Consider the following 26,472-nt stretch of genomic DNA (forward strand, 5'->3'; position numbering starts at 1 on the left):
GAAAATAAATAGTAATACATACTTACGTCATTAGGCAAGGTGAACGTTGATACGAGAAGCAAATCGATAGAACAAATCCACGTTAATAACAACCAACTGATGTTGTCAAATCCTATTATCTGGCCATTTATGCTTCAAAGTATACGCACAAGCTCACAGAAGAATGCCATACATGCATATGGTAGAATGCTGGGGTATTAGCCTTCAGCTTCGCAACCAACTTGAGACTAAATGAAAGTCCAGATAATCCGCACAGGATTATTGGCAGGGTATTAGTGATTAACTCACTACGCAGGGTATTGCTCAGAAAAAGTCACAGGAACTCGATTAGATGGTAACCTGTCGTGAAATGGAAAATTGTACAGCCAGCAGAGTTAATGAAAACCGTTATGTGAAGGAATAGATAACTGGAACCTAGACAATTGTACTAGGAGTAGATCTTGACATGGATTGTCTGCGGGTGACTATTTTCCTTTCAACGGGTAAGTCTTCATAGATAGCCAGAACAAGTTCTTAAATCATAATGTAAGACTATTTCTATGTAAAAAACAGGCCTATGTCACCTGGAGCCCGCCAAAAGTTGAAGATTTCTGCCAGGTGACAAGACGACGAACATATAAGTGTTTTATATATTCCTATTCCGAAAACCATTATGTCTTTGAGGAAGACTGAATGTAGTTCCAACGTAATGTGCTATTTCACTCGAGTGAAAAAATAATTTAATATTGTATTTCATCAATGAATACATATTATATGTTCTTTTGTAATGTCGTATGATATATCGAATGAAAATGAAGTCATTCTGTTCATACATGTTCATACATGTTATACATTTAGTGTTCACTTTGGTTTATATCAGGGAGCACGGGAAGCCAAGTCGTGTAAGGCGCCGCAATTGGCTGTGCAGAGTTGCGTCCCTTGGAGACGCCAGAAACCTATGGTAATGGGTTCGAATCCCGGTTCGCCCCGATTATGTTCCTAGGTTTGTCAGCACCATACCTGTGCTCATGGGTTTCACCAAAGTGGTGGACGTCTGAGACCTGCATCACTTTGGGCTTTCCACTCCCATTAAGCTGACATACGCCGTGATGTAACTGGAATACTGTTCAAAGCGGCGTTATACCCAACTCACTTACTCACTCGTTTGTATCACTCTAACTTAGCTACTAGTATCTTAAACAAATCACACATAAGCTTAAACACTAATTTTTCATGTCACACGTTGTTTATATGAGTATGCTAGATAATATTTATGTAATGTTATGATAAACGCATTTCTTACAAAAATGTCATTTTGTAGTTTGGTACTTTTCTTAATGTTTCTGCGTCAAACGAATCATAATGTATCCTTATATATACAGCATGACATGTTATTGATATTGATTGCATATATCATATACCCTCATCTTCACAGCATGACATGTTATTGATGTCAATTATATATATCATATATCTTCATATATACAGCATGACATGTTATTGATATAATTTTTTAATTTATCGTTTACACGATATGCGGCTTTTCCATTGGACGAGAGATCGGTCACATGACCGCGAAACTGACGTTCATAGGTGTATGAACGACACAATTTGACGTTCATACTTTTTTCACGAGGTCGCAAGCTCCGACGTTCATACAGTTTGGCCCTCACTCTATGAAGGTTCATACTCCAATGAACTCACACAAAGTGAAGGTCAATTCTTAAATGAATTGCATGTATCATATATCTTCATATGTACAGCATGACGTGTTATTGATGTCAACTGCACATATCATATACCTTCATATGTACAGCATGACGTGTTATTGATGTCAACTGCACATATCATATACCTTCATATGTACAGCATGACGTTACATTAATGTCAACTGCACATATCATATACCTTCATATGTACAGCATGACGTTACATTGATGTCAACTGCACATATCTTATACCTTCATATGTACAGCATGACGTTACATTGATGTCAACTGCACATATCATATACCTTCATATGTACAGCATGACGTGTTATTAATGTCAATTGCACATCAGTATTCCAGGTATGCAAGGGGGGCAGTACGTCTCTGACAGTGAGCAGAACGCCTCAGTACTTCACCTCACCTGCGTACCCCAGCAACTATGGAAGGTAAAAACATTCAACAGTGATTTTTACAAAACTCTAAGCATAGTTCCAATACTACTCGGTGTGCCTACGTGACGCAGTTGTCTCAGGGCACCACATAGTTGCGTCCCTTATGTGTGTCAGGATCCTAAGACCGTTGTTTCGAATCCTAGATTCCTGTTGATTATGATCCTTGGTAACTATATCTGTGTTCTCTGAAAGGGAAACGTCTACCATCTGCACACGATCGGCCTGCACCTCACATTTCTTTCACTTTCCCAAGACTGTTATGCAAGATGACACAATAGATGATACATGTACGGGTTTTTTACAAATAAGTTTGAAAGGGGGCAATAGCTATTAGATTAGGCCATATGAAAAAAGACACGCATTATACTACTTATGATATATTATTAAATGTTATATTTCTGTAAGCACTAAAGATATATGTTTCTTATAATTGCAATAGATGTTTCGACTTTGCATAAAGATGATATTTACCCCTTGAAGCTTTCAATAGCAATCTCATTATAATGAAATCTAAGTTCTCGAACTTAGATCTGATTTTAATGAGATTGCTTTCAATAAATGGCTGTGCGCTTTTAATACTTGATATATGAATATGTTTCTTGGCTAACTGTAATACATGATAATGTATTTTCATATTTTCTTTCAAAAACAAACAGAATTGATAATGCTGTAACATGAAACATATCTTGAAGGTAGTGGTCCAATTGTTGTTCTTGTTCTCTTCAGAAACCATTATTAACATCACGTTCAATATAAACGTGGAATATACTTTCATTTGAGCTTTCCCATCACGTTATTCAGACACATCGTGATTTGAGTGAAATACTCATTAAAGCGGTGTTAAACTGTAAATATTTCCATGAAGGTAAACACTTCCCGAATCCGTTTTACGGCGTTCCAGTGAGTGAGTGAGTGAGTTACGTTAAACGTCGCTTTGAACAGTATTTCTGTTATGATGACGGTGTGACAGCTTGATGTGGGAGGAAAGCCCAATGTGATGCAGGTATTAGGCATTTGCCACTTTGGTGAAACCCACGAGGACGGGAGTGCTGACAAACATAGAAAACTCAAAAAGGCAATTCAATTGGTCAAGTGAGTGGCAGCAGCAACGAGAAACAGGCCTTAATTTTAGTGCACTCTAGAATATTCAGAATATTGTCATGGTTGAATGTTCTGAAAGACCCCTCTCAATTCTTGAATCCAGAAATCGGAAGTCCAGTGTTGGAAGCGGGCAGGGTGTGGTTGTTTATAGGCTGGTATCAAAATTGCACTTGGCAAGTAATTTAGAAGCAAATCATGTCGAAAAGCCTACGAATCGCCCCTCTGTCGCTTTTATACAGCCAGCCTGCTATTAACTGTCCCATCCAGAAACTTCTAGAAAGTCTGCCGTCTTCATGTTTACAACAAGGGCAGATAACTCTGGAACATTCCACCAGCTGATGTTGACTGCTGTGACCCATTGATGACCACAGTCATGCAATGTGCCGTGTATTGTTTTCTTCAGTTAAACACTTGACTTGCCTCTGCTTGTGTTTGTGACAGGCAACACTGCTGGGGCAGGATACGCTTACCTTATCGCGAATACCTGGTATCATCACTATTAGATAGTTGTTTATAAACACATGCTGATAATATAGTCGTTCAAAGGATTTTGTCGCGTTTATTTAGATATGAAGACGAAAGCTGGTATTTGACGGCGAACGATTCAAGTGACGTCATCACACTTGAGGTCGAGGACGCCGACTTAGAGTACTCCAGTACATGTGCGTACGACTACGTCATCCTATTCGACGGTAGGTGACGTCATCTCTGGAATGACCCATGTGCGGTCATTGGGCTGACTGGGGCCCCAGTGTACCACGCCTGCCGTAAGTGAGTGAATGTTGTTTGACGACGCAATATATGATGGTGGTCTGCCATAAGAGTCGGTTACAATGTGGATCGGATGGTTTTATGTTTGACCTGCTGGTTGTGTATCGACGTACGTACGCACACAAAGTCGTGTACAGTAGCTCGTTGTCAACTATTGATTTGTCTCGCATAAACACATTCAAACAGTTTTGTGGTTGAGAAATTTCCAAATCTGACGCATCAGCGAAAAAATTGATACAATATCCTATTTTGACTTGCCTTCAGGTGCTAATGTTATAGTCAAGATCATACAATGGACTTTACTTTAAGCAGAGATTTCTTCTGGTTATGGAAAAGGTTATTTACGGGTCCAGTGATATAACTGTAACATATCTGTCGTAAGGTCACATTCAACATTCACTTCTCAATTGTGTTACCCGTGAAGATCCGAGGTAGAACAGATCTTCAGCAACCCTTGCTTGTAGTAAAGGGCGACTAACGGAATCGGGTGGTCAGGCTCGCTGACTTGCTTGATGCATGTCATCGATCCCAATTGCGTGGACCGATGCTCATGATGTCAATCACTGGATTGTCTGGTCCAGACTCGATTATTTACAGACCGCCGTCATATTGCTGAGTGCGGCGTTAAACAACAAACAAACCAAACCAAACCTCATTTGTGTTTAATGCACAATACAGCCATCAGCGAGTGGAGGTAAGTAGATGTCGCCTTAATAAGACGCACTGTGTGATATTCTAGGGGATGGGCCTGGAAGACGCATTTTGGGGGGAATCTAACAAAACACATTTCACAACATATTTTTTGTAGGACCAAGCATGTTCTGCGAAAATATAATTTCTACTGATTTTACTAGTTACTTCTGGTACACATTACTTTGTAAATAAATCTGGACTGTTAACTCCGACAGTGTCTGTCTTCGCACAACGAAGATGTTACGACGCATGGCTTTTGCGATTATCTGAAATGCATCGGGTCTGTTAATTGTTAATTTGGTTGTCAAATTTACATGTGTATATGAATAATCTTGATTTGTTATAACCAAGCTCCTTTTCATTGCTAGACATGTACATGAATACTATTACTTTTAGTCGCACTCAAGCGTTGTAAGAAGAAAGGATTGGATATCAATGTCTTTCATTCTTTCAAAGAGGCATCTTTTCAGAAACGTGTACATTTATCAAGCGACATCCTAGTGTAGGTGCTGGAACGTCGCACTGAAAGAAGAAAAGTCATTCATGGCTGTATATTATAATGATGGGAATTATCATTCTACTGGTGTTTCTTTTCTGCAGGTCCCAGCTCTCTAAGTCCAGTACTCAAGAGGTTTTGCGGCACCAGCGAGCCCACGGTTACCAGTAGTTCCCAGCACGTGCACGTCAAATTCAACACTGACGGCACCGTGAATAGACGTGGATTCAACATCAGATACTGGAGTGCGTGGTCAAGGTCATTTAGAATCGAATAAGTGATAGCAAGATTAGCTAGGGGCCTTTTGACAGAATATTTTCAAAAGATACCATTTATTTCTCATAAACGAGGAGCAGATACTTTTCTAGAACCATTTACTTACTTTATGAAATTCCCAACTCGTGTTTGAAGAACATCAACAACTTCCAACATTACGTTCGCCATGGATCCTGGGTCTTTCTCACAGACTAAGATGGTAAACCGAAAAGTGTAAAAATCCAACTCGCTCACCTCACTTGTCCGAAATAACGTTTTGAATGAATTTTAATACATATCCACGTGACTGTCTTTATAAAACAAACGGTAACGTAAGCAATTCTAATCATTTACTTAGTTTATTTCTGTCAATGTAAACTATCGATATGCAGCTTATTAACAGGCAATTGTCATCCAGATATAATGGTCGTGTTTTTGTGTTTAACGCTGCACTGTGCAATATACCAGCTACAAGACAGCGGCTTTATTAACAGTTGAAACACATGGGTTGTTCGATTACACGTTACACCCATGCAAGCAAGCTTTCTTAAGATTCAGCGGAAACCCATGCTTAACAAATTTGCATCTATGTTGTCATTAAGCGACTGCAGATGAGCTTTCGAATAATTTGAATGTTTCTTGTTTTTTCGCAAGCGTATTTAGAGTAAGCTTTGTTAAAACCATGCTAAGACTACACGATCATGATAATTATGAATAGATACAAAAGATAACTGTTTGTTCTCTTTATCAGGCAGTGTCAAACTGACTTCTCCGAGTCCATTCAGTTCTCTTCCGATTCTTATAACCGCCGGAGTCGTAGTTGGGGCTGTAGTCGTCTTCGGCTTCGTACTCATTTGGTACCACTGTTGCTCCAAGAAACACGGGACGAACAGACAAGTGCGGCCTGCGACTCATGTTTCCTGGGACAATACCACGAGGGGGAGGCATCACCCTATGCACTTCCCTTACAACGCACCACGAGGTCAAACGTCCGCTGGCGATTCCATATTTTATAGTAACCCGAATGAAGCTCTTCCGGGTTATGGCTCACTCTATCCAACGTCTCCACCGCCCCCATACTCAGAGATTGAATTACGGGCGAGTCCAATAAATTGAAAAGTTGAACAAAGTTTACTCATTCCAGAAATTGATGACATTTGGTCAACCATTTGCATTGTGCAATAGTACCAGATGTATGTACTTGTTTTAAATAAATAAAGTGCTCTAAAATTGTTTCGTGCATAATTAGTTGATGACACTTGAGATCATCGTATTCATTCTTCCCCGTGAGGATTCCTGGTTAGAACTGGTGCCCGCAGACCTTAGCTGGTCGTGAGAAGCAACGTTAAGCGTCGTGTGGACAGGGTGGTGACTTTGTCTGTTGCCTGCAGTCGTGGAGCGTTGCTCAAGTAAGAGGCGACTAACGGGATCGGGTGGTCAGACTCGCTGACTTGGTTGATGCATGTCATCGTATTCCAATTCGCCGCACTCAGTTATATTCCAGCTATATGACGGCGGTCTGTAAATATTCGAGTCTGTACCAGACAATCCAGTGGTTGACATCATGAGCATCGATCCACGCAATGGGGATACGATGACATGCATCAACCCTATCCCGTTGGTTACCTCTTACGACAAGCATGGGTTTCTGAAGACCTATTCTACCCCGGATCTTCACGGGTTTCATTCCCATGACATTTCGATCGTTTCACAAAGCGATCGTCGTCTTACACATTGCTCCAATGTGTCTGTCAGTGCTCCTATTTCTAAATAGACTTATGATATCCGCTTTTTGAAAAAGACCTAAATCCTTGGTTCAACAGACAGACATATGCTGTCATGATATAGCTGGGACATGGAAATATGCCGACCGTGGTGTAAAACAACATTCACATATATTATAGCAAATGTTTAGTATATAAATATTGACATTGCTAGACTGGTTATAGGCTGTCCTGATATAGCTGTAATATTACTGACTTTCGGAAAACAGCATTGACTTCACCTTCACAAGAGCCCATGTTTTAAAATAAAGTTATGTATAATCCTAGAGCACCGCCAAGTGTAAATTTATGTTTCTTGCATTTCGCAACACACTATTTAAAACAATTGGACATACCACGCCATGCACCTTATAATGTACTTTTACAGATATTTGATCTCAAAATACTACCTGTTCTTCTCTACTGCTCAGAGATATGGGGCTTTCACCCGTCTCAAGATGGCATCAATGTACATGATAGATTCTGTAAGAATATTTTACAATATGGGAGATTCGTCCCCAGTGTAGTTGCTCATGGTGAGCTTGGACGTTATTCACTTAAAGTCAATCAACATGTTCATATTGTCAAATATTGGCTCCGACTTGTTTCTCAAAAAACTAATATAATCCTTAGCCATGCTTATTCATATCAATACAATCTGGCAGAAAAAGGAATAAATTGCTTGGCACTAAGAGACTTTGTCCATTTTGTCCAAGACCTGAAGTGGAATCTGAATATCATTTTTGTTTACAATGTCCATACTATGACAGTTTGAGACGTAAGGTTCTACCTTATTATTTTTACACAAATGTAACTTTTGATAAATTTGTAACACTCTGTACATCTAAAACCCCATGCATAATTAATACTTTAGCTAAATTTATATTTCTTGCTTTTAAAAAGCGTAATAACTTTCTCATTGGCGCTGAAATTGTCTAACTCTGATATCATGTATTGTATAATGGGCCGGTGGCCCCTTTACTGAAATAAAGCTCTCTCTCTCTCTCTCTCTCTCTCTCTCTCTCTCTCTCTCTCTCTCTCTCTCTCTCTCTCTCTCTCTCTCTCTCACACTCCTTCACCGGAATACATGGATACATGATTGAATGAAGAACGGTTACCTAATTGCCATTCTTTCCCACGTTCGCATCTGTCAGAAAATACGAGAGTTGGGCAAAATAGTTCTGAGCCTAACTGCGGTCGATTTGTCAACATAATTTCCACACACTTCAGCCAACGATGCTGGTGTGACTGGCTTCCTCTTGGTGGTGTAAAAAGTCTCCAACAGCAGACATGACTTCATCATCATTTGCATAATGCTTGCCAGACACCTCTTTCTTCAAGTTTGGGACATCTTCCCGATGCAAGGGAGTTAACTGACTATAGAAGTCGAGTTTCCACCCATGCTGAACTAGGTTGGAATTATGGAGTTATATATTGGCTGGACTAACGTGTTTATGCATAGTCCAATCAAAAACATAGCATGAAAAGATACTTTAAATATCTTTTCATGTTTTAAATCAAGGTGCTCACGTAATTTGAAGCACTTCATGAAGTAAGACCCGGTTTTTTTTCAATATAAATATTGATTAACGATCAGATCGTCTTCACTGGCGCCACCATTTTGTTTGAAGCAAATGCAAGTGATATCAGAGGTGGAATCTGATTGGTCAATAGGAGGGACATAGGAGGGACATAACTCGTAATAGCCACCAGAACCCAGAAACTCAGAACTAGTTCGGCAAGGGTGGAAACTGGACTTTTACAGACAGGTAACACCCTTGCCTCGGGAAGATGAGTTTGGGAAGAAGTGGAAATTTGACGGTGACAAGTTTGGTGAATACGAAGGATGATCAATGAGTTTAAAGGCACATTCGTGCATTGCAACCATGGCAAAAACAGACTTGTGAACATGTGCATTGTCCTGTTGGAATAATTTCCTTATAAAGTAGATAGTATTGCACAGATCACAACAAATGATACTTTCTAAAAAAGAACATCTGTGCCAAAGGACCACGAATTTAATAATATAGTTTAATATATTGTAATGATTTCTGTTAGCCCCTGACCGCATGATTGTCTGGAAGTAATTTATCAAGACTGTATGGGTATAAACCAGACTGTATATATTATAAATAATATAAGAAATATTAGCCTCAATATATAACAGTATTGCTATGAGCCGCTTTTAGAACAATTGTACCCATATGGGGAATAACACCTGATGCTTTGACCACTGGGCTACTCTACCGGCCCATATATACTTATTAGTTGAGGTGCAAAATGATCTGAAACGTTGCATAGTGGCAGCCACCTCTATAACGTACCCAAGCCTCACTACCCCCGACCCCAACCCCCTCCGGCACGGAGTATGGACACATTTCATATTTGAAACTAAAACATATTACTTTCTTAATTACTATGATTGCAGTCTGATATTGGAGATTCGGATCAATTGGGTCATATGTGTTAAACATGAGCCAGCCGCTTCTCTTTCATGCGGGCAACATGTTGAATCGACTTTCCATAAAAAAACATATACGGCAGTTATCTACCTTTTCATAGAAATTTGCACAAAGTCAATATTACCGACTTGCACTTATTCAGGCTGTGGATTGGGCGACGTGGTGTCATTTGAAGAAATAACTAAGGCACCGTGTTTAGTCCTAAAACCGAGGTTCATCTGTTCAACTATGTCATCGAACATGCACCACAGTACGGCATGGTGCATGTGCGTCCTCCTGATGCTAGTGACGTCAGTGATTCACGTGTCACTGCCATGCAGAGTAGACGGAGATATCTGCCAGAGGTAGGCCATGTTCAGCTGCAATACATATATGAATTCATAATACGTTGATCAGTGTGTGTGTTATGAAAGCAGTGTATGTGCGTTCGAACATAGGAGAGATGGTGCGCTTGAGATGGCATGCGCTTACTATCGTCCCCTCATCTTCTGTAAGAGATAACACCCGACACGAGTTCATGGTTCTACCATCAGAGCATGGGTTATGATTATACGGGATGCTGCTTGGGGTGTTTAAAAGGTCGATCTGCGGGTGTTTCAAGGGTCGATCTGCGGGTGTTTCAAGGGTCGATCTGTGGGTGTTTCAAGGGTCGATCTGTGGGTGTTTCAAGGGTCGATCTGCGGGTGTTTCAAGGGTCGATCTGCGGGTGTTTCAAGGGTCGATCTGTAGGTGATAACGATACAATTACCACGTGGTGCGTAAATAAATTAAAGTGCCAATCCCCTGTTCCCCAGAATCCCGAATACCAGCTAATATTTCACTCTTTCATTGCTCACCACAGAAGCCCCAATACTAACATTGAGAAAAGGGTGGGATTTGAAGTTAAATTACTGAAACAGATATCGAATACTTACACCGTATTATTTAAATGTTGAATCTGCGTACCAAATACCATTATATTTGCGTCCCGCGTACAACACTGGCGAGTCCCAAATACCATCTAAATAGACCCCCGAATCCCGCCTACCAAAAGGAGGTTGGCAGCCTCAGAAATGTCTTTGACATTTATGCATAATTGTCCTGCGAAAGCAGCACACTGTACTCAGTGAATTTTAATGTTTCTACTGCCTGAAAAAAAGTACATGTCAAGCTAATGAATTGAAAACTGAATTTTTGTTGACTTGATCTGTTATAGAGATGGAATTTGAAATTGGGAGCGATAATTAATATAACAATGTTTAAAGGCATCCTTTAGTTTTGAGTGGAGTCCCCACATCTGACTCCTTGCATATATCTTCTAATCAGTGCACATACAATCTGCATGATGAATGCTGCAACAGTTATTTAAGCAGCTTGTCGAACATTATAGTAATCAAGCTAACCTTACTAAATGTCAGTCAGTATCAGCGGAGTGGGTGAATAGAGTTTAACGCCGCTTTGAGCAATATTCCCATGTTCCAGCAACAATACGGCAGGAATGGGCCCCAACACATTTACCCATGTGGGGATCGAACTTGGGGCGTCAGCGTAACCAACACACGTTCTTATTAACCAGGATACTCAACTGCCCCAAGTTCAATGGAAATGAAAAAAAAAATCAATTGTGTTAAAGTATGTGTTCAGCACAGAATAATATCAATTAACAACATCTAGAATTTATTATCCATTGCACGAGTTTCGCCGCCTTTTCTGTCGCAACATAATGTCAGGAGAACTTCCGCGTGTCGATTCCCTCTGATGGTGACAGTGGTCTTCCATACCCTAAGTCGTTATAATGTCAGGAGAACTTCCGCGTGTCGAGACCCTCTGATGGTGACAGTGGTCTTCCATACCCTAAGTCGTTATATACTGTATAAGACGGCTTACAGACCAGTCAACCATAAACAATATGGTATGTGGGAAAGTATTATATCATACTTCCAGTATAAAGCGTTTTCTTTATTAACACGAGTCTGATAGATATATCTACGACCCAGAAAAGAGTTACAAGGGTCGAAGGACAAGGTACTTAAAATGATGTCAGGCAAATATCATGTATATGCATTTGTCCCATGCATCAAACTACAGCTAAACAGGCCTCTACTGGCTGATGCATCAACCACCCTACCGCGAGGCCTTCATACTTGCATTATTATGCAAACCGGGTACCATTAAAAATAGGCTTCCAAGTTCCGGAACAGGTTGCTCTAGTTGCCAGGTCTATGATGAAGATTATTCGTCTCATCCTACTGACGATGTGTGAAGCCCATTTGTGGTGTCCCCCGCCATGATATTGCTGGAATAGTGCTAAAAGCGGCGTAAAACCATACTCACTCACTCACTCATCCTACTGACCATACGTTTTAACAACTTTAAGTTTCACGGATCGTATTTTTATTATCATTTCGACAACCGAACGAAGGCTTTGAAAATAAGTAGTCACTGTCAGTAGACCATCTTATCAAAAGAGAGGCATAAAGAGGTTGGTTTGTTGTTTAACGCCGCACTCAGCAATATCCCAGCTTTGTAGATAATCGAGTCTGGACCAGACAATCCAGTGATTAATATCATGAGCATCGGTCCACGCAATTGGGATCGATGACATGCATCAACCAAGTCAGCGAGCCTGACCACCCGATCCCGTTAGTCGCCTCTTGCGACAAGCATAGTCGCCTTTTACGGCAAGCATGGGTTGCTGAAGACCTGTTCTACCCCGGATCTTCACGGGTCGCATAAAGAGGAGTATAATACTGTAATATTTTATATATAAAGCTTTTTCTTACAGAAACTCCCTATTGAAGATCTCATTTCCTTCGAGTTCAACCGTGCGATGTAACGAATTACTGGTTCGTCACCAGACAGAGGCCATGCCAACTGTTGAGTTTGCAGAGGCAGAAAGGGTAAGTTGACGGGTAGAATAACCGAGGGTGTTGTCACATTTGGTAATTATGTCCTGAACCGCTGATGTAAGTGGATTTGTTTGCGGCATATGAAGTTGTAATTTTTCAAATAATATATGTACACTGAATTTGATTGACACTTAATGATACATGTTGACAACATATAATGTAACACTTCAACCACGGTATGGGGTCACGGGTGGCCCAGTCGTCTTAGGTGCCGCGATTCGTTGTGCAGAGTTGCGTCCCTTGGGCACGCCAGAAACCTATGATTTATGGGTTTGAATCCCGGTTCGCCCCGGTTATGTTTCGAGGTTTGTCAGCACCATATCCGTGCTGGTAGGTTTCGCCGAAGTGGTAAACGTCTGAGACCTGCTTTCCTTCCACATTAAGCTGACACGCCGCGATATAACTGGAATACTGTTAAAAGCGGCGTTAAACCCAACTCACTCACTCACTCAACCACGGTACAGGTTAATGCTTGATCAAGATCTTAAAATCCACATTTAGATTGGATCAATATCAATGAAAACATGATGAAATGTTGCATTTCGAATTTGTTGCAATTACTTGCGTGTAAAATTTTAAGAAAGCTCATGGAAAGCATATTAAACAGCAGTGCACACTAAATCGCAAGAGCTTCTTCGCCTAGCTTTAAAAGAGAGAGCCGAAATCCCCCGCCCCCGAATATCAACTGGTCTGTCCCTAAGTATATATTCATCTTACAGGGACAGAACTACCTATTTGTAATGCTGGATCCGGATGTGCCTTCTGGCTGCTCATATCTCCACGCCATTGCGATTGTCGACTTCCAGGTACATTTAGGGGGCACTATATATATATACAGAGAGAGAGAGAGAGAGAGAGAGAGAGAGAGAGAGAGAGAGAGAGAGAGAGAGAGAGAGAGAGAGAGAGCTTGTCGACCCTCGCCCTAAAAAGGACTCAGTCACACCTTCAGGATTTTTACAGTCGTCCTTGATACACCGTTCACGGGTAAAATTAATCAAAAGGGATTCGTGGCGGGTAATTCACAAACAATCAGATATTGTTCAGGAATCGTCCCGATTGAGCTGTTTCCAGGCGAATTCGTCCCGATTCACCCGTTCTCAATCCGAATCTGATCCGATTTCTATCTTCCGCATGGTAAAAAAACGACCGAATCTGTCCCGACAGCTTCCCGATTCTCCCGAATGCAACGGCAAGATCTGGACGTAATCTGGACTCAATCGACAAGAAACGGTAATGAACCAATTCATGCCCGTTCATCACGACAGCGTCCCGACACCGTCCAGACAACACAGGACATTGTTACGATTTTGATCCGATACAGCAGAATCTGCCACGACATAGTCACGGTTGTAATCCGACTAGACAAAATCGGCTGAGTTTCCCGAATGTTACGGGACGCACCATACTGTCGGGAGTGCTTAGCCGAACTCTCTGGACCTCTCCCGATCCGCAGGACTCTGTAACGAACGTATACGACTACGTTCAGACAATGATAGGACATTCCAGACCATTCCGCAGATAGTAATCCCACTTTTTCAAATTTCGTGTCGTAGCGTTGTCTGATCTCAAACGGGAGCCATAATCTGCACTGTGTGAACCTGGCCTTAACGCCGCACTCAGAATATTCCAGCTATATGACGGCGGTTAGAAAATATCCACATCTGTACATATGGGTAATATAGATCTGCGCATCTGCGATACGATGACACATGCATCAACCAAGTCAGCGAGCCTGCAGCTGACCACCCGATGCCGTTAGTCGCCTTTTACGTCAAGCATAGTCGCCTCTCACCACGTGCATGGTTTGCTGATCATGAAGATTAATTCTAACCCAGATATTCGCGGGATTTAGGTGTCAATAATTATGTCTGGAACGTATACACATTATAAACACGCAGCCACTAAACTTCAAGTTAAGTTATATAAATGATGAGCTTTTCAGGATTTATATCCGCGTTTAAAAGTGGCATCATGGAAAACGTTCTCTTCGAAATAAACACCATTTAAGATTTGAAATACTACAGTTTATTAGTATGAAAAATAGTGCGTAAACAATTTTCCCATGGCAATATATGTCTTGTTAAATGTTCAATTAATAGTCCTGCATGGTAACATGGAATGCATTATATCCGGGTAATATTATGGAATTCTTGCAGAATGGTCAACTGGCGTTCCAGAAACGCCTGGTGGATTATATACAGCCATCGCCACCAAGCGGCACACACCGATACCAGATGTACTTGTACACGTGGCCGAGTGTTGACGACAGCGTCGTGTACGAGCGCCTACCCTTCGACGTTGCTAAATTAGAGGAAGACAACAACCTCAACGAACCGGTAGCCCTGTTCCAGTTTCGTGTTTCCAGTAACTGAAACAATTCGAGACAATTCCCTTTTCAATTTTTCATCATTTGAATAAATTATTCAGATCCTGTTGAATTATCATAATGTTTTTTTGTTTGTTGTTTAACGCCACACTCAGCAATATTCCAGCTATATGACGGCAATCTGTAAATAATCAAGTCTGGACCAGGCAATCCAGTGTTTGATATCATGAGCATCGATCCACGCAATTGGGATATATATGATGATATGCATCGAGCCTCACCACCCGATCCCGTTATAGTCGCATCTTACGGATTGCTGAAGATCTACTCTAACCCGGATCTTCACGGGAGGAAAATTCTATCATAATAAAATGAGTGAGTGTTTGAATAAGCCAGTTGTGCTTTACGCGGTTTTTAACAGTATCACGGTTATATCGAGGTGTGTTGGAGGAAATCCAAACATCACGCAAGTTGTTGACCTTTGTTTTTGTTGTTTGGTATGTTAAAGTCACCGTCAGCAAAGTTCCAAGCATAATTATCCAGGCGGGGTGTTAAAATAAATTATTCAGATCGTGTTGACTTATCATAATGACATTGTTTGTTTATTTGTTGTTTAACCCCGCACTCAGCAATATTCCATCTATATGGCGGCAGTCTGTAGATAATCGAGTACGGACCAGACAATCCAGTGATTGACATCTTGAGCATCGATCCAGGCAGTTGAGATACGATGACATGCATCAACCAAGTCAGCGAGCCTGACCACCCGGACAGTGCATGTTAATATCGTGTAAACGCCAGAGTTCATAGTCCAGTAAACCAACGCAATATGAAATTCATTTCTTATAAATTGGTATTTTGAAGTTTAAAAGGATCCAAATTTTACATACAATTTGCGTTCAGGCGCTTTATGTTGCCGTTTACATTGTAATGCAGTGACCCAATGGATGGCACACTCAGGCGCAATGGTGACTTTGCAAAACACCACTGCTACTTTGCGGACTTTTCTGTTTTGAAAACAAACGCGCTTATTCATACATCAGAACAGATTGGCCTAATGCAAGCCTTTTGGGGCGCTTTACATATTCTTTTGCATGATTATATAGATATGCTACTACAGCTCCGACAGTGAGGTGCAATGAGATTTTATACATCAAAGTGACCGTATCGCTAGCTCTCCGTGGAAGTCAAGGACGTCTGTTGAAAATAAAAAATAACAATGTCTTGCTTTCATCAAAAAACTTCCACGGGATCCAAACACTGTACCCATCCTACCACACATAGGTCTTCGATGACAGCACGTGGAGCTGTACAACCAATGTAAACAAAGGTTAACTACGCAAATGGAAATATGTTTCACGTTTTAGGATATTTACTCAATATGTGTCGAAAACAAAACACACGAATAACATGAAGTATCTCGAATGGACTGTGTAAGATGTGACGAAGGGGCTGGGACTATGATGGCCGCGTGGAACTCTGAGTAGCAGAGTGAATGAGTAGAATCAGTAGACGAGTATGTCCCATTTTCAATCAAACAGGCAGATTGAGATTCTTGGTCATTGCCAAGTCATCTATCTAATCATCTCTTTCTACCTTGAAAAATGAGACCGCCGGAGAGCGGAAGGTCCGAGGTTCGATCCCCAAAAGATGGTACTTGTTGTACCCTGTCTGGCGCTCGGTGTAAAGGGGCTAAAACAAGGACTGGTCGGCTCGGAGTCAGTATACCGTGTCTGAGAGGGGTATTCATGTTAAACTGCGGCATGGTATCTCAGTGAGCTAGGACTATAAATCGGCATCAGTCCGGACAAGTACAAGCAGCCACACACACACGTGCATGCAGGTCGCTATAATCTTGGACGCGACGATAAACCCAATTTCAATTTCACCTCACCTCACCTCACCTTGAAAAATGATACTGTTCTGAATGAAAACATTCGTGATGATCATCCCATACCTGATGAGCTCCCCAACTAGATATTAAGATACGGGACAGTACATTTGAGAAAAAAATCTCATTGCAGTTTATTCAAAAGAGAACTTTGAATGTCATGGATCCCGTGTCCCATTTATGGGGAAATCTTGACATAGTCAGATGCAGGGATGCCATATTGAGCTTTTGCAGGATAGCACATTACTACAGCAACTGGGCAAAGATTACTCTAGACCATTGAAATCTTCACGCCGTTCAGGGCTTTCAAATAGGATTCCTACCCAGAGTCAACCATCTCCACCGTTGACTCTTTCTCGGGTGAACCAGGCTGTACTGGACAAGGATATTGGGAACATGATGATAAAAGGTACGATGGAAGAGGTTCTTCCAGGTGTGAATCTGGAGGATTCTCAATCTCAGTTTTTGATGCTGGTCGGAGACCACTACTCAATGCGAAAAAAATATGATTGTATTCATTTCATACAATAATTTCAAGATAGAAAGCCTTTCACTACTGAAGGATGTAGTTTTGTTTGTGACGCAGTCTAGTGACCTCTGTCGTTGGACAGCTTATGTTCAGGGCCTTATTTGGATAGATAGTATGGATATAGTAGTTAGATGGTATTCGTGTTTTCCCCATGGTTAGAAACACATCAGATCTCGCTATTTGGGTGGTCACGTTCGAAACTCATAGACAAGCAAAGTCGCCTTTTACGGCAAGTATAGGTTGCTGAAGACCTATTCTACCCAGGATCTTCACGGGTCTCTTATTAAGAAAAGCCCAACTTTATTTCGCTAAATATTCCGTCGCATTTAAGAGTCCCCGAAATAAGGGAGATCACTCTGGTTTCACTGTATCTACAGTGCGCCATATTACCTGACGGGTAGGTTTGTACATGTATCATTGTTCGTATTGCAATAATTGTCCGTCCGCCGCCGGTTCGTGTTTAATACATTCATTGTATGGGATATAAAGTTACACGTACAGAAACATGTACAGTGAAATGTTATGACCAGTCGTCAAGTATCTACGTTTTCGAGGAGCCATATTGATCGTGATTTGTCGCGTTATAGAGAGGGGTGGGATATGTCGTGCACACATCCGAGGCTCGGAGCTGTCAACAATGGGTTCGTGTGAAGTATCAAAACATCCGTCGTCATTCAGAATTGTTCAGGTTTGGTGCCCGTGTCATGGTGAAAAGGAATAATGAAATAATGTGAACCACAAGAGCATGTAACTATTTATAATAATAAACAAACTCGCAAAAACCTCGTAGATATGGCCTCGTACGTGCAAGGATGCCAACTCCCACCCCACCCCTCTTTCGTTGAAGCATAGTGCTTGTGTGAAATACTGGTGATTGTTTACCCCCTGGATGCCAGAGGGACATATATATGTACCTCCTCTTCAACCCTCACTTTGAAGTCTAATAACATTCAAAATACATCACGTACACAGATACACTTCACATTTTTTAAAGATGTTGGAAATTTCCTTTTTTGTGATATCGTCGACTGGCATTTTAGGCTAAGCAATATCTGAAAATGACCTCTGAACATTAGGTACATCGTAAATGTCGCCATTTTTTACACATTACTGAATCACCAATCACGGCGTTATTTACAGCATGTTTTGAAATCTAAATTTCGGATATTTACTCGGAGAAATGATTTTCAAAAATAGCATATTAGTGATCACGGGTATCTGTCTTTTATGAAATCACCAATGATCATTCCAAAACGTAGCCGATAACCCTAGAATCGTTTAGAATGTTTTGGAAAATACGCAAACAGGAACGCCGAAGTGAACTTTCCGCTATATTGGATAGTGTTTACAAAATCACGTTTCCGCACACCGGTTATGAAACGCCTGTAACATCACGTAGATATCTATCTATATATCAAACTCAGCTGCGATACATACATCCGTGAATTCCTCATACGTTTTAGAATCAAATGACAAATGGTCTTTGTCACCAATACAAAGTGTTTAGATGAAATCAAGCAAAATTTATGAGGTTTGAAAACGAACGCTGTTCTCGGAAACTGCACTTGTTTGAAATGTAAACGATGCAAAATTCAGATTTTACACAGTGTAGCATTTTTTCCTATTTTGAGCTAGATCTATCCATTTGTCTATTTGTTGCATACATTGGCTCAACATTTTCAGAATATGCATAGGCAGAGAATCGTAGGAAGAACTAAGGCATTAAAAAATAGAAACATTGCAATGACTTGACAAATTGAACAGAAATAGACAAAGTTTTCGTACTGCGTGACGCCATGACTGACGCAAAATCACGCACAACGACAACGGTATTTATCGGAATTTCTGACTATTTCTCTTGGTTTCCGTGAACAATATAACAACAAATAACAGTACACACATTGTCGGAATGTTTTTGATTACTTACATGTCACATTTATGTAAATAAGATCCCTCAATCAACGAAAGTCCCCTCGCAAATTCCCGCGAACTGTTGTCAGTGAACACGCCATTTTGTAAAAGTCGGTAGTGATGTCATGCGTCAACATTGTTGTACATATTTGTACCTTTGAGGTAAAGGTCCTTGAATGAAAGTACACACGATCATTGTATCCTGCTGTGGACAGTTTCAATCATGATGTTGATTTTGCATAAAATTTTTATCCACTTTTTCACACCATTAACTTCACTATGGATATTTATCAGTGCTCAATGTGATATCATACGTAGATTTTGACCACAAAATGTATGAACCTCTGAGATAATCACCTGTTTGTTTGAACATTGTTAACATAAGAAATTGATAAGTTGATAGTGTCGTATACGATATTGTTTCCTTTAGACGAGTGTTAGAAGTTGAAATGTAAATGTAACTGCAGCATGTACCTATTCTTTTGGAGTGTAATAGTCAATACGGTATTGTAATTTCATAAAAAGAACAAAACAGGTTCATGAACGGCCGTTTCATTTTATTTTATAACTACAACTGAATATATTACTTTAACAAAATGGATAATATATTTTGTTAAAATATGTCCACAATGTTAGAAGAATTGTCTTGGTCTTGGAATTGTTTTTTATTGCGTTATTCATATAGAGAAAGGTGATACCTATAACGACACGTACGCCAGGTGCGCGTTATAGTCACAAACAAATTTCGAATAATTCCTCTCGTTTGGTATTATATAATCAGTGGGTGAACCTTTTATTCAAATATTGTGATCCCAGGATTTTGAACTGTTTACTTCATTTTTCCAAGAATTTTGAAAATTTAAAAAAATATAAACCGTGTCATTACCCCGTTGGTCGAGCCACATACGATGCTCCTGATAAAACTATACCAAAGGAACAGTCTTCGCATCTTTTATTGTGTGATTCTCAGACGAGATGAAGAGAATAAATTACATAATCATGAACAAATACATTTCCAACATTGAATATAATTTTGGTTGTTTTTAAATATTCTGTTTGGTATTTGATTGCGTAAAATTGATACAAAACAGGTGCGTGTCTTGTCCAATTAAGGTACACGGTAAACTGTCTAATTGTTTATATATTCAAGAATTATTTTACATTGTATAGCAGTCATTTTATGGTGTCCAAAAAGCGTCAAATTCCGTTTTATACATTGAGATTTTCCATACCATGAACGAAAAGTAGGGGAGATTATTAATCAAAATACCATTGTCATCCTTCTCCGACGTGGTCAATGCCATAATGTCAAATAGAATGGTGCAACATTAGTCAAATTACACTTGCACAATCAGGAGAATGTTGGAATTAGGGTTAGAGTTGAGGTTTAGATAGGGCCATCCGTTTTGCTTTTACTTCCTCTTTTATGAAGAACGATTTCATCATTTCTGATGGGTTTGTTTATACCTAAACGTATGTAGTTTCAATATAGATATTTGTATTGGAATAGTTTGCTTCCTCGTGAACAAATCACCACGAAAGTATATTGTCCTTATCCACGGCTAATTCTTACCAAGTGACCTGAGTTACAATAAACTAGTGCTAAGTATAGCGGAGTTATGCCCCCTTGTCTTTGTACGTGTGTAACCTCTCTGACATTGAATGTATTACGTTATACATAAGCATATGAATCCTTTGGATATATATTTATGGCATTCAGATATAAGGCAGTATTTTTTCGCTCAGTTTCTGTAAAACAGCTAATTTAAAAAAAAATCGTCGCACAGTATTTCAGTGTACAATAAAAAGCGGCGAACTGAATAAATTCTCGGACAACACTTAGCAATGTCTTTTTTTCGAACCGATTTAAAATTTGAAGTTAAATTTCCACCATCAGATAGGAAATTTAATATTTTACATCTCTGCGTAATGTTATAACCGGCGGTAGATCCAGTGCCGCGTGAGTGCAATTCTCGCACAACCCTAACTTTTCAGTTAAAAACTCGGCATCCAGAGAGTTAAGGAATGTACGTATCGTCGGATCATGGGTTTTCGGACGTCATTATTACTCGCGCTATAACGGGGGATGTAGCATCACACAGATTTTGTAAATACTCAGACGATGGCTTGTTTTTTTAAGAGAAAATTGTCTTTTATAAGTGGTTGAGATGTTTAACAGTTGTTAACGTGATTAAAGAGCAAACTACGAATGTTTCTTAAGCGTCCGAAAGCCCATAACACGGGGATACTCTATATCAGTAAATAAAAGTTATCTTGAAGCTAATAGACAATCATATATTATACAAATTGGTGAAAGCGACAGCTGACTAGAAAAATTACAGTAACTATATATAAATCATATTTATGAATAGTACGTTCACGTACAGTGGCATTTACCACTGCGTCTTTGTCTGGTACTGATGACATTTTCGTCAACAGATCATGTCCACGTGAGGTCATTGGCCCGGACTTCTGAGATGTACGCAACAGGACTTCTTGTCGTCTGCTTCCTGCAGCTAGTTGGCGGGTCGGACGCCCATCGTAAAGTTGACAATACCCTCTGCACCAAACGATCCCCTCCCAAGTTGGGCATTTACTACTCCGGGCACAAGCTTGCTTGTAACGCTCGTCTACATATCGGAGACGTTTCCAAGGTGCCACGTATAAAGTTCAAGCAGGGAAGGAAAGTGAGTATTTATCTAATGAACTACCATACAAAAATATGCCATGGACACGTGTGGGTGAATGAATTTTGTTTTTTAACGCTGTAGTGGTTGTATTTCAATATTGCTCCCGTTTCGTTTTGATCGATTTCACTTGGCAACCATTATTTCTGTGAGAATGTTTCTTATGGTATATATATATATATATATATATATATATATATATGTATGTAAAGCCTCATTCAAGATTTGATCCTAACCAAACCACATGAAGCGTCCTAAAATCTCCTTCTAGACCCAGTCTAGACTTGACACTGAGATATTCCCATTATCATTTAGTCTGTGTTTGTTTGTTGGTTGGTCAACCCCGCAAATTTCTTTTAAAATAATTAAAAATCAATGCTTCAGACATTTACAAAAAGGAAATTGCCTACCACAAAAATCGCATAAAAAATATCTGCTTTTGTAGCTGTAGAGAATATCAAATGGCCATTGTCGGTTCCAAACGACGATGTAAAACCCTACTCACTCCGTTTTCCTCTACATGGCATAGTTATTTTCCTTTTGGGTAAGATCATGTCCCTGTGCTAAACATACCTAGGGGTCATAATTTGAATGAATTTAAGGAGTGAACACTGAACTCGGATGATCATGTTACGGGTAGGGGAACATAGACTCGCGCACAGCCATGACGTCACACCTAATACCCCTCGAGGCACGTCGACAACTAAAAATCCTGAAAACGTAAATCCATTAGCAACATGTTGGTCAAATAGTTTGGTTACAATACGTGAACGTCACACACTCATGGCAGCGGTAGTGTAAGTAATGGTGTTGGTTAACTGTGTTCATATTGTCTTGTATTCTAACTAAACGCACCATATGAGAGAATTGACACTTTCATGAATATGTTTGTTGTCAGGGGAGACGTTACGTCCTTGTGTTCGTTGACCCAGATGCTCCCCACCCGGGCGCCAAATCCCACGATAGCAACTACCTCCACTACGCCGCTGTGGTTAAAAAGGTAAGTAGAAGTTTGTTTTTAGACATCTCGTTAAAATTTGGCACAGTGAAATAAAAAAAAAATGAATTCAAGGACCTGTATACCGTTTTTTCGTTATTGAAATAGGTAACCGTGTTGAAAAAAATCAATTTGTGAAGAAACTCCACTGCAACAAGTGACTTTGACTCATAGCTGCCTTGGGCTTCATGGTGTATGTTAAGTACAATTTCCAATAAAGGGTGTGCTTTTACTTCTGATTAGGAATTTTTTAAACGTTCGTCCTTAACCAAGGCGTGACGATTCTCTCCTCTCCTCCATGGCAATCTAGATCTGTTGCTGCAGCATCCGAGTGTCATACTACGTCTGTGTAATGTTATGTATGACCATGAATGCAGACTAACAGACGATAGTAACTAGTAGTTGAGATTTTATCCACGCTTCACTTAATTGTTTTCAGAGGAATGGCGAATTGAAGCCTTCGAAAGTACTAGTTCGTAAGTATTAATGAGATATATACTAGTATACATATTGCTTTAATATCGCCCATGAATGGATCTGCTCAGCGTGCGCTCGAATTTAATTCTCAACCTCATGGGGAAAATACAACCAATGGGGGCACGGGTGGCCCTGTCTTCAAAGGCACCGCAATTCGCTGTGCAGAGTTGCGTCGCTTGGGCACGCCAGAAACCTGAAATTGTTTGTTCCCGTTTCGACCCGATTATGTTTCTAGGTTTGTCGGCACCGTACCTGTGCTCGCGGGTTTCGGTAGCGTGGTAAATGTCTGAGACCTGCATCACTTAGGGCTTTCTTCCTACATTAAGCAGTAGCCCTGTGGACCCGTGAAGATTCCGGGGTAGAATAGGTCTTCAGCAACCCATGCTTGCCGTAAAATGCGACTTTGCTTGTTGTAAAAGGCGACTAACGGGATCGGGTGGTCAGGCTCGCTGACTTGGTTGATGCATGTCATCGATCCCAAATGCGTGGATCGATGCTCGTAATGTCAATCACTGGATTGTCTGGTCCAGACTCGATTATTTACAGACCGCCGTCATATAGCTGGAATATTGCTGAGTGCGGCGTTAAACAACAAACAAACCAAACCAAACAAACAGTAGCCCTGTGACATGACGGGGCCGGATTACTGTTAAAAGCGGCGTTAAATCCAACTCACTCGCTCAACACCAAATCTGCCTTATGAGGCGCTAGATGGTTAACAGTCACCATTTCAGCATGAACAGAGGCATATTTCGTGCAAAGATGCGCATTTAACTATCAACAGTGATAATTGCATTTTATCCTACTTAAAAGAAGTGAAGGACCACCCGATATTTTCATGACGGATTAATCACAGTAATATGAAATAATCGGGTGGCCTTAACTTCTTTTGACTGGTATATATAATAATGAACATAAGCGTGTGTATCGCGCACTTGTTGTCAAATGTTATAAAGACGTGTTGTTATTATCTTCCCGAGGCAAGGGCGTTAACTGTCTATAAAAGACCAGTTTCCACCCTTTCCGAACTAGGCTGGAATTTCCTGGCTCGATCGTAGCACTACAAGTGGCTCTTACGAGTGATGTCCCTTCCATGTCGATCATATTGACCAATCAGATTTCAAATTGCTTCAAACAAAAAGGCAGCGCCCTGTCAAGACCATCAGATCTAGAGTCAAGATCTATCTAGAAATAAAACGGGTCTTACCTCGCGGAGTGCATCAGATAACTTGAGCACCTTGATTTGCCAAATATCTGTCGACACCCAGTTGGCGGTTCACATGCTTTGCAAATCCTTCAACCGACAGAAATCTATGTTGTTTACGAACCGGATGTCTAGTTCTTTTACGCGGTTTTGATTGGACTATACATAGTCAAGTTAAAGTGTAACTCCGGAACTCCAGCCTAGTTCGGCAAGGGTGGACTTGTATAGTCAGTTAAAGCCCTTGCCTCGGGAAGATGGTTGATATGCTTGTAACTGAAATACAATATTTGTGTCGCACATCTAGATTACCGTGGCCCACATCCACCAAAAGGCACACACCGGTACCAGTTTTATGTATTTCGCTGGAAATCCTGCAAGAAACCAGTGCTCCACAATTCGGACAAGTCGAGAGGCCACTTCAATTTGAAGCGGTTCAAGAAGGAAAACCATTTGAAAAAACCGGTTGCGGTGTTTCAGCTGAAGGTCCCGCACACTTAACACCATGTTGGGCTATTTCCATGTTGTATTGATTATGGAAAGCACAAATAAAAAGCTCCCTTACGAACATACATAATATTATTGTTTTTGTAGATACTGTTTGGGGACATTTCTGTTTGCTGGATTAGGCAAATGTACATAGCTCTCAGGGTGATCCCCTCTCTGTTATTTAACGCCCCACACAACAATATTTCAGCTATATGAAGGCGATCTGTAAATAATCGAGTCTGGTCCAGACAGTCCAGTGATTAACATCATGAGCATCGATCTACTCAATTTCGGTACGATGACATGCGTCAACCAAGTCAGCCTGACCATCTACCCGTTAGCTGCCAAGCATGGGTTGATGAAGACCATTTATAACCCGGAGCTTCAGGATAATAAAATGGCTAACGGTGGATAAGAAATAGCTACTATACCCATTGACTGGGAAGAATATAGTAGCAGTATTGCAGCAGTCAAGCAGTAAAACAATTCTCAGTCAGCTAATGGCTACTATACCAACTGATTTGGACGAATTAAGATGTATTGTACTAAAATAAGTAGCACAAGCAGTTGGATATTGTAGTGGGTGAGTTAAGTTTAACGCAGCTTTTAACAGTATTCCAGTCATTTCACGGCGTGTCAGCTTAATGTGGGAGGAAAGCCCAAAGTGTTGCAGGTCTCAGACGTTTACCACTTCGGTGAAACCCACGAGCACGGGTATGGTGCCGACAAACCTAGAAACATAATCAGGGCGATCATAGGTTTCTGGCATGCACAAGGGGCGCAACTCTGCACAGTTGGCTATTGTAAACTTCAAAGTTATGTAATCGTAATTCTTAATAAAGTTTGGGATCTGTGCACAATTAATCCTGTCTTATGTATCCTGTCACACAAATCTTAAATATCGGTCTATGTGTTTTAGCAATACATGAATAAACAGATGAAACATTTAGTTTTTGTATTCGAATAACCACAGATCAAGATCCGTGAAGATCAGGTTAGAATAGGTCTCCAGCCACCCATGCTTGCCGTAAGAGTCGACTAACGGGATCGGGTGGTCAGGCTCGCTGATTTGGTTGATTCATGTCATCATATCGATGCACATGATTTACAGACCGCCGTCATACAGTTGGACTATTGTTGAGTGCGGCGTTAAACAACAAAGAAACAAACCACATATCAACAACTATATAGAACTGGCCGAAGTCCTACGTTTGTTGTTTTACGCCGCACTCAGCAATATTCCAGCTTTATGACGGCGGTCTGTAAATAATCGAGCCTGGACCAGTCAATCCAGTGGTTGATATCATGAGCATCGATCCACGCAATTGTGATCGATGATATGCATCAACCAAGTCAGCGGGCCTGACCACCCGATCCCGTTAGTCGCCTTTTACG

The 26,472-nt window shown here is 40.6% G+C and overlaps 3 protein-coding genes across 3 annotated transcripts; all 3 read left to right on the forward strand.

The window, feature by feature from the left end:
* Positions 1-303: 303 nt before the first annotated feature.
* Positions 304-6,969, forward strand: LOC124120588 (neuropilin-2-like). Its single transcript, XM_046483446.2, has 5 exons — positions 304-482; positions 2,041-2,134; positions 3,809-3,933; positions 5,306-5,446; positions 6,208-6,969. The coding sequence occupies exons 1-5, from the start codon at positions 446-448 to the stop codon at positions 6,570-6,572; spliced, it is 762 nt and encodes a 253-aa protein (XP_046339402.1). The 5' UTR covers positions 304-445; the 3' UTR covers positions 6,573-6,969.
* Positions 6,970-9,830: 2,861 nt separating this feature from the next.
* LOC124120581 (phosphatidylethanolamine-binding protein 4-like) lies at positions 9,831-15,004 on the forward strand. The gene is made up of 4 exons (XM_046483440.2): positions 9,831-10,025; positions 12,446-12,560; positions 13,289-13,375; positions 14,726-15,004. The coding sequence occupies exons 1-4, from the start codon at positions 9,910-9,912 to the stop codon at positions 14,939-14,941; spliced, it is 534 nt and encodes a 177-aa protein (XP_046339396.2). The 5' UTR covers positions 9,831-9,909; the 3' UTR covers positions 14,942-15,004.
* Positions 15,005-17,640: 2,636 nt separating this feature from the next.
* Positions 17,641-25,160, forward strand: LOC124120587 (phosphatidylethanolamine-binding protein 4-like). The gene is made up of 5 exons (XM_046483445.2): positions 17,641-17,712; positions 21,666-21,913; positions 22,812-22,913; positions 23,350-23,386; positions 24,896-25,160. The coding sequence occupies exons 2-5, from the start codon at positions 21,704-21,706 to the stop codon at positions 25,087-25,089; spliced, it is 543 nt and encodes a 180-aa protein (XP_046339401.1). The 5' UTR covers positions 17,641-17,712; positions 21,666-21,703; the 3' UTR covers positions 25,090-25,160.
* Positions 25,161-26,472: the final 1,312 nt, after the last annotated feature.

This window comes from Haliotis rufescens, unplaced genomic scaffold, assembly GCF_023055435.1.
Source record: "Haliotis rufescens isolate VD_foot unplaced genomic scaffold, xgHalRufe1.0.p SCAF_1, whole genome shotgun sequence".
In the NCBI taxonomy this organism is placed as follows: Eukaryota; Metazoa; Mollusca; class Gastropoda; order Lepetellida; family Haliotidae; genus Haliotis; species Haliotis rufescens.